The sequence below is a fragment of the Drosophila erecta genome, unplaced genomic scaffold, assembly GCF_003286155.1.
Source record: "Drosophila erecta strain 14021-0224.00,06,07 unplaced genomic scaffold, DereRS2 tig00000055-arrow-pilon, whole genome shotgun sequence".
NCBI classification, from domain to species: Eukaryota; Metazoa; Arthropoda; class Insecta; order Diptera; family Drosophilidae; genus Drosophila; species Drosophila erecta.
In genome coordinates this window covers 12,753,670-12,761,723 of record NW_020825200.1, presented here as the reverse complement: position 1 = coordinate 12,761,723, position 8,054 = coordinate 12,753,670, and the positions used below count along the sequence as shown (strand labels likewise).

Below are 8,054 nucleotides of genomic sequence, written 5' to 3'. Positions count from 1 at the left end.
TTGGCCCGATCGAAGGGTTTTTTGTCGGGAACAACGTTATGCACTTAGAGACAAAAGAAATACGGCAAACAACCAACCAAAAAATACAAAACAAATATCAAAGAAAAAAGGGTAGAAACGCTGTGCTTAAAATTATTTCGAACGTTTGATACCCCACATGAGGTGTATATTATTTCATATAAATACAAGCATATTCACTTTGTGAAGAGCAAGGCACTCGAAATCCTTTTATGCACTGGATTATGACGAGTATTCAATTTCTCCCAATCAGTATCTGTACTGGGCTAAGGGTTTAGATATAAAATACAGCACAGTAATGAAAAATGTAGTTTAAAACCACACATGAATTTGGAATTTAATATACAACAAATAACCAGAAATACTCAGAAACGCTTGGAAAGAATATTATTTTAATTTAATCTTAGCACAATACATACCTCAGCAATACCTACTACCAAACGCAATACAGCGAAACGAAACCCAAATAAAAAGGGGTGCAAAAAGCTGGCAGCAAAGTTGGCAAATCAGCCGCAAACTGTGGCAGGGCGAGAAGGGTTTGGATAAAAAGCTTCGGCGGCTCGAGGCGACTCCAGTAGACTGCGATAAGCGGGCGTGGCAGCCGCACCAGAAGCAGGGTAAAAACAAGCGGCCAACAGCAGCCAGCCAGGATAACAGGGAGCACCAGTGGCATCAGCAATGTGGCCGGCTTGGCAAGTGATAACGCTGCTGGCGCTTCTGGCCGGGGCTTTGGCCCTCCACTCAACGCCAGATGGGGCAATGGCCATAAGCGCGGCGCTGCTTGGCCAGGACTTTGAGGATTTCCAGCCATACTTCGGCCGCAAGCAGGAGCAGGTAGGGAATTCTATATCTCCAGAGATTTAGCTGTCGTTAGGAAAAAATAGTTCCATTTTGCTGTAAGCTAAATTTAATTCAATTGCTACGACATTGTCAGATTGCAATAGAGTGATACCGCACGAATTAGCTGAATATTAAGTATACGCCGTGTTGCACTCGCGCTTTAATTGAAGAACGTATTTATGCATACTACCACCACTTAGGAAGAGGATCAGCTGGTGGCCGCCACGAAGCACGAGGAGCATTCCGAGGGCGGCGAGGAGGAGTCCGGGGAGGAGCACCACAGCGAGCACTTCCACAAGAAGGGCGGAAAGAGCAAGAAGGGTCACAAGCATGGCGAGCACTCAGAGAAGGGGGAGAAAGGTCACCACGACAAGGAGGGCAAGAAGGGGGAGCACGGCGAAGAGGAGGGTCACGAGAAGAAGCACAAGCATTCCGAGTCCCACCACAAGAAGAAGAAGAAGGGCTCTAAGGGCGAGAAGGGCAGCGAGTTCGAGGATCACGGCTCCTACAAGAAAGGACACTCCATCAAGGGCAAGCACAACGTGCACAAGCTGGACGAGAACAAGAAGGAGAAGAAGTTCTACGATGAGGATCACAATGAGGGCGGCGAGGAGAAGCACGGCGGCTTCGAGGAGTCCAAGAAGCACAAGAAGGGCAGCAGCTTCAAGAAGGGACACCACAAGAAGGGCGGCCACGAGGAGCACTACGGCAAGAAGGGTCACAGCAAGAAGGGCCACAAGAAGAAGGGCCACAAGGGGCACAAGAAGAAGCACGAGGAGTCCAAGAAGTGGGGCCACAAGAAGGAGCACGGCAAGAAGGGCGGCGAGGAGCACAAGAAGAAGTGGCACAAGTCCCACAAGCAGAGCAGCGAACACGATCATGGACATCACTAAATCCTAAGGCGATTTTCTTTATTTTCGTTGTATTTTATAGGCATTAAAAACAGATAACACAGACCCAGTTAACAAGTATCTTTTTTGCTCAGCGGAATAGCTTTGCAATTCTAGCTTTCTAACGTTTCCAGGTATTTTTACTTAAGGAGTCAAATTTGTATAATCATGGAACTTCTTCGCTAGGATATTTAATTTGATTCGTAAACTCTTCACCCAGATAAGTTATTCCAGAGGCACACAGCCCATCCAGGTCACCAGAAATGACGTCCATGTATAGGAATACGAGTATAGCCATGTATAATGAACACAAAATGTCATTTGCGGATTTGCCATAGTTATCTTTAAATTACGTCGTCTACTCATGTACGCAGCTGCTTAGAAAGAGATTATGCAGGACCTACTTGCCCGCACACACACAATCTCATCATGCAGATTAAGAAAAACATAATTAGGAGCAAAATCGTAGTCATCCTTGGCCAAGGGCTCACAGTTCACAGTTCAATTGGCAATGCTGGCTCCTTTCCCTGCAAAGGGCGCCCTTACACACCTGAAACGAAGCTCGGGCCAAACGTTAAGTGAAATATGAATGTGCCAGGAGTGAAGAGTGGGACGGAGCAGGGCGGCGTAACCCGCTCGTGTCAAAGGTTAATTACGCATACTGCAGGTCATTCCCACACTCGCCCTCCTGTCGCAGCACACACACACACACACTCAGCTATGCACACTGTGGCCCACATGTGTGTGTGTGTGCATGTTTGCTTAGCCATTTCCGGTTCGATTTTAGCCCAAATCTTGTCCATTTTCTAGCCTAAGCAAACAAACGGAAACTGGCTTAGTTGGAGCAGCCGTTTGGGAGTTTTGGCAAGCAGTCGGCAGGACAAGCGGCTCTGTTTGGTCTCATATGCTAATCCCTACGAGCAGCGCCATAAATCATTTTCAACCAGCTGGAGAATGGATGTTGGCCAAGGGACGACTGCTCCGCAGGACAATGGAGGTCGGGGTTAAGTAAAGTTCGTCTGGGCCTAAAAGCATTTGACGATGCCCTCTCAGCATGTGAGTTCGAGCAAACATTCAAAGCGCATCTTGATTTGGCTATACAATTCATGACAGGATTTTATTAAAGCTAGCTTGAAATATTTGGTATTTTGTAGATTAAATCCATTGCATGTAAGCCGTTTTGCTACCAAATATCGTTTCTAATTATGAGCAATGCACCCGCCTCAATCATTTTTTGTGGCAATTAAAGCAAATTATTTTTTAGAAGCCAAATTCCTGTGCATGTTTGCTTACCGTGCTCATGAGCACTTCCATCATCTACACTTTCGTGCGCAGTCTTCACGGGGTTTTCCTTCTTTCCAGGAATGAGTTATGCTGCAATCTGTGGGAAGCAGGGTATAAAAAAATGTATGCCAGATCCATAGGGATCTGGATCCTGCAAAGCGCCACAACAACTGCAAGGACCAATAACAATGGCATGAATATAACAATAGCTTCAGTCCCAGACCGAAAAGTAGCTTCAACTGGGGCTCGAAATGCGAGTTTTTGTGTGACTCAGCCTGCTTCTTTTTGGATTTTGTGAGTTGCAACTGCAAGGTGAACAGTCAACAGTTGAAATCCGCATAAACACAATTCCACTGAAATAAAAACCAAGCTGAAAATGAAAAACTTTAAAGTAAGACACTTTAAAATGAAAGTTGGGTTGCTGGGATAATAATTTAGATAATCGAATACCTCTGTATAGCGGCTTATTTTGCAAAACTAGCTCATTTTCGATTCAAACACCCCTTTCTTTCAGTGCAAGTGTGTGCGTATTTGTGGTATCTGTTATTGTTTTTGGAAAATTGCCTGAGCAGCAACGACAAATATGGCAGCAGCAACAAGAATCCCACATGGCCAGTGCAAATGCATTAAGGAAAGTGGCTGAGAGTGCAACAGTGGCGCCGGCATAAAGGGGGTGCCATTCAAGCGGGGGAAGGGGGGGCGGGGCTGGTGGCAAGGAGGGGGCAAACCTGGCGGTGCCGTGTGACCTGGTGTACCAGCACTAAGAGATCATAATTCACACAAGTCGGCTAATAATTCAGTTAAGTTGAAATGAGCAACACACAAGTTGCACAGCTTCTACGGCCAGGGGGGCTGGAAGGGGGAACGCTGATGAAGTTGGGCACAGGCGTGGGGCAGGGGCTTGCAGGGGGGTGGAAGGATAAGTGCCACCACACACATACGCTTGGGAGCCATTTGGTGGAGCGGGGCTCTCCAATTTGGGTTTATGGCCTTTGTTTGAGAGCTCGTTATGGAGGGGCTATCAGTTTCGGCTCCAAAGCGATCCATAAATTAATATTTAGAAATGCTATTTAATGGAAGTATTTACAAGTAAAGTTCGAGATAGCAAATGGCAACCCTACGCTTTCAATTTATTGTACGAGAGTATTTAAAAGATATGCAATGAAATCTTACAATAAGTCTTAAGAACTTAATGGGAACCGTAAGGCTTAAATGGCCTAATTTATTTACAATTATTTTTCTGGTCTAAAAAATACATATAAATTAGTTTTGTTTTTACCAACTTTTTGGTTATAGCACCCATATTACCATTTAACTGATCGCAGCACTTTTAGGGGAATTTCAATGTTCTTGCTAATGAGTTTCGGTCTCCCATGTGCGTGAGTGTGTGTGTGGAAAAGTTTATTGCTTATAAGGACCAACTGTTCCACCGCCCTGTTGGTCCTGAATGAAGCCCGAGTTTTGGCCATGTTGTTGTTTGGCCCTCTGCGTTTGCCAAGTCTTAGCTCTGTTTGCTGTGGCAAAGTGCATCCATTGCTTACGCCACAAAGATTATACTAGGAGTAATTTTGCTGACCTAATAAAGTATAATATTACAGCCAAGAATAGGAGAAGCCGCCACAATAGCTTAAATCACGCACTCTTTAAAATGTACACTGATTTTGTGAACTATTTCCACAATTACTACAGCAGGGTACTTTTGTAAAAAAAGGCCATATTCCTCGATCTCATATGTATATAAATCCGTTGGGTCATGTCAATTAGCTTATAATTAAAAGATATGAAGGCCAGCGAAAGGCAGTAGTGCGACCATTGGAACCAAGGCCCAAATGAGCTGGCACCCTTTGGGCTTTAAACTGGGGGCGATGCATCTGCTTGGGGGCAATTAGGACAGCTCGTAAATATGCCAGAATGCGCTCGGATGCATCAATGAATGTGTCAATGATTAGGCACGCCGGGACAAAGGACACGATGGCCACGATGATGGCGCAAATCGAAATGTTGCACTCCACGTTGGCCGGCTCTTCGGGGGCGCGGGTGAGGTGCGGGGCGGGGAAGGGAAGACCTCATCGCCTAATGCAACTGCAGTGAAATGGAGAAGGGTGAGGGGAGTGCGGGGTCCGATCGGCGGGGTGCGGGGTGCGGTAATAGCAGGCCATAATCAAGCGAATGGAAACAAAGGACAACGGCTGCCACGATACTCAGTGCACTGGAAGAAATTCTGATAAATTGTTCAGTAAATAAAGCTATTTGTGTTTGTAAATATACATACATATACATATGTGTATGTTAGTTGCATATTTAAGTGCATTCAAATATACGTACGTAGCCACCACCACTCCACACCATTCCCTTAAATGCTATCTACAACAGTTTTAAGTATCATCAAGCTGATAAGCAGCTCGTGTTATCGTTTAGATAAGAAAATAACAAGAGTGATAAACATTTGAGCCACGTCGTATTTATAATGGCTGGCAAGCATGCAAAGACACTTTTAATGCAACTATGCGCTTTCCACTATAAAATATGAATAAAGTAAAGCCTGAGTATTGAATATTTTCTAGTGCACACACCCACATTCGGCGAAGGATACACACACACACATGGCAGTGCCATCGCAGTCAATTTATTGTGACCAATATTACGCCCGGACTGACTCGCCGGATAGCTCCCGTTTGGTGGAGCCCACAGGGGGGTGACTGGGTGCATGTAAATTGAAAATTATGGCAATGCGCAACAAGATTAGCCAATGGCCAATGGCTGCTGGTGGTGCTGGCGGTTCGGAGCCTTCCTAACAAGACCCAAATGAATTTATCGAGAGATGGAGATGGGTGGAGATGGGTGGAGATGTGGAGATGTGGAGCGCGAGTTGCACAGACATAAACTAAATGAATGCCCATGGCCGCCAAATGAAGTTATGACTTAATGTATACAGTTATCCATATATGTATATGGCATATACAGCAGATAGCAGTCGAAATATCTCTAAGCGAGCATAAAGTTGTACGGAAATACATGTGTACATATGAAATGCAGATTCGGAGGCAAAAGTTAGCGCAGCCTAGAGCTCAAAAATGATTCAAAAGCAGCGAAACTCATTTTATTTTCTGCCCAACTGAACAAATAAACTTCGAATATATGCGGCCAAAAAATAAGTGCATTTTTGCCTAATGAAATGCGCTGGATATTCAGGAACATATAACTTAGTAACAAGCGAAGTTTGCGCTGCTACAAGAATACAACTTAAGAGGTTTTCACACTCAAAAGTTTACTAAAATGGTGATTTCAATGCATTTTTTTGCTAAACACGACAAGGATTTTATGCAGGACACCCAAAAACACTGGGAAGTGGCCCAGGAATCAAGAATCGAGTGGCTGAGGGTGCATTTCCCGCTTCGATGTGTCAAATTCATTCCACTTTGGCGCTCTGCAGTCAGCAGAGTCAGTCGAGCACTTTTCTGCGCCATTTTGACACCGAATCAGAATCCGAAACACTCAGTCACTCACTCACACACACGCACACACACACATACATGCACACACACATCTGCAGTGCGGGGAATCCCCGTTCCCAGAGCTGATAGAAATTTCCAATGAATCGCTGGCAGATCATCATGCCGCATGCACTGCTGCCTTATTATGCAAATGCTGCGACTCGAGATGCGCTCACTCGCCTGCCAACGTCATCGATTTATAAGTTATGCAAAGAGCGGCAGCCAGAACTCACATACCTACCCACTGGCGTGTCCTTCGTATCTCTCGCATCTGGGAAACATCGAGGACTCGCTGTTCGACTTCTATGTTAGCATGGCTTTACGTTGTAGTTGCCACTTTTGCTGACTGCCATTCGAAAATTTAGCTAAATCAAGCTGAGTGCAGCGACACTGAGAGAAACTCGACCTATTTGTAAGGTATATAAGGTAAGGTGGCACAAATCTTACGTTTTCAAACTTTAAAGAAGGTATGTACTAAATCAATGCAGACTAAAAATATATCACATTAATCGAATTGCTTTAAATTCCAATTTAAAGGGATTTTGGTAATGCGAATTTCTGAATCTTTTCGAATGTCACTTTTGATTTTTGCTTTAAAAAAATTCGCTACTAAGAATTATTAAAATTGCTGCATATTGTATTACATTTGAAATAGCATACAAAGTCTGCACGGTTTAATCTTAACTTTTTCGCTTCTCCATTCTCATTGATTACTGCCGCACAAAAAAGAAAGTGGGGCAAAAATGGAATCCTAACTAAAAGAACAGGAGAAAGAAGAATGGATAAAATGGGTAAAAGGGACGGACAGCAAAAACTCAAACCATTGGCAAATATCTTTTTACGATGCGGATTTTAATCAAAGTTTTTGCATCCGCAGTACGTTTAATTTTTTGCCCAACATGGTATTAAACTGAATAAACATTTTGAAATAATTGCAAGCATCATGTTATGGTGAACTTATTGGGCGACCCTCCCACAATCCATTATCGCCAATTGATTAATTTAAAATTGCTTTTTCAGGCATTTAAGTAGGAAACTAATAGTGTGTGTAATTAATTAATTGCCATTTCATTGAGGTCATTTTACATCATGCAAAATACAAATGTAAAGGTAACTTTTGAATGGATTTGTATGTTTGCTGTTTTTTCCTTGTTATATACGAGGTTTGCTTTACTATTAATTTAAAAAGGAACATAAAGAAAGCATGTCCTAGTAAGTTAGAATACCTAATGTACCTTAGAAATACATGCATGTGCAATTTGATATAGCCCGATTAATCTTTTATTTCATAAGGAACGGATCTTATTAACCTCGAAAGGAATCCTATAACTTCAGAATCAACCCACGAACTTCTTTTGCCAGTGTAACCCCACCCGCTCTGTAGCTCTGTTTCGCTCCGTCTCGCTCCCGCACATCGATTGGCGAAAGCTCCGCTCGCACTCGATATCAGCTCACAACTTCGCTTGCAAGCTCGCCGCGGAAAGCTCGCGATCGCACGGGTCGAAATCGAAATCGAATCGCGGCAGAG

At 43.9% G+C, this 8,054-nt stretch overlaps 1 protein-coding gene across 1 annotated transcript; it reads left to right on the top strand.

Annotated features, from left to right (window-relative positions):
- The first annotated feature begins 537 nt into the window (after window positions 1–537).
- LOC6542816 (high mobility group nucleosome-binding domain-containing protein 5) lies at window positions 538–1,763 on the top strand. Its single transcript, XM_001969661.2, has 2 exons — window positions 538–852; window positions 1,059–1,763. The coding sequence occupies exons 1-2, from the start codon at window positions 697–699 to the stop codon at window positions 1,749–1,751; spliced, it is 849 nt and encodes a 282-aa protein (XP_001969697.2). The 5' UTR covers window positions 538–696; the 3' UTR covers window positions 1,752–1,763.
- The last annotated feature ends 6,291 nt before the right edge of the window (window positions 1,764–8,054 follow it).

What these genes read in the sequence shown, in the direction of transcription:
- LOC6542816 (XM_001969661.2), top strand. Translation starts at nt 697, where the DNA reads ATGTGGCCGGCTTGGCAAGTGATAACGCTGCTGGCGCTTCTGGCCGGG. An exon ending in TCGGCCGCAAGCAGGAGCAG is followed by an intron (nt 853 to 1,058) that starts GTAGGGAATTCT and finishes ACCACCACTTAG; the next exon opens with GAAGAGGATCAGCTGGTGGC.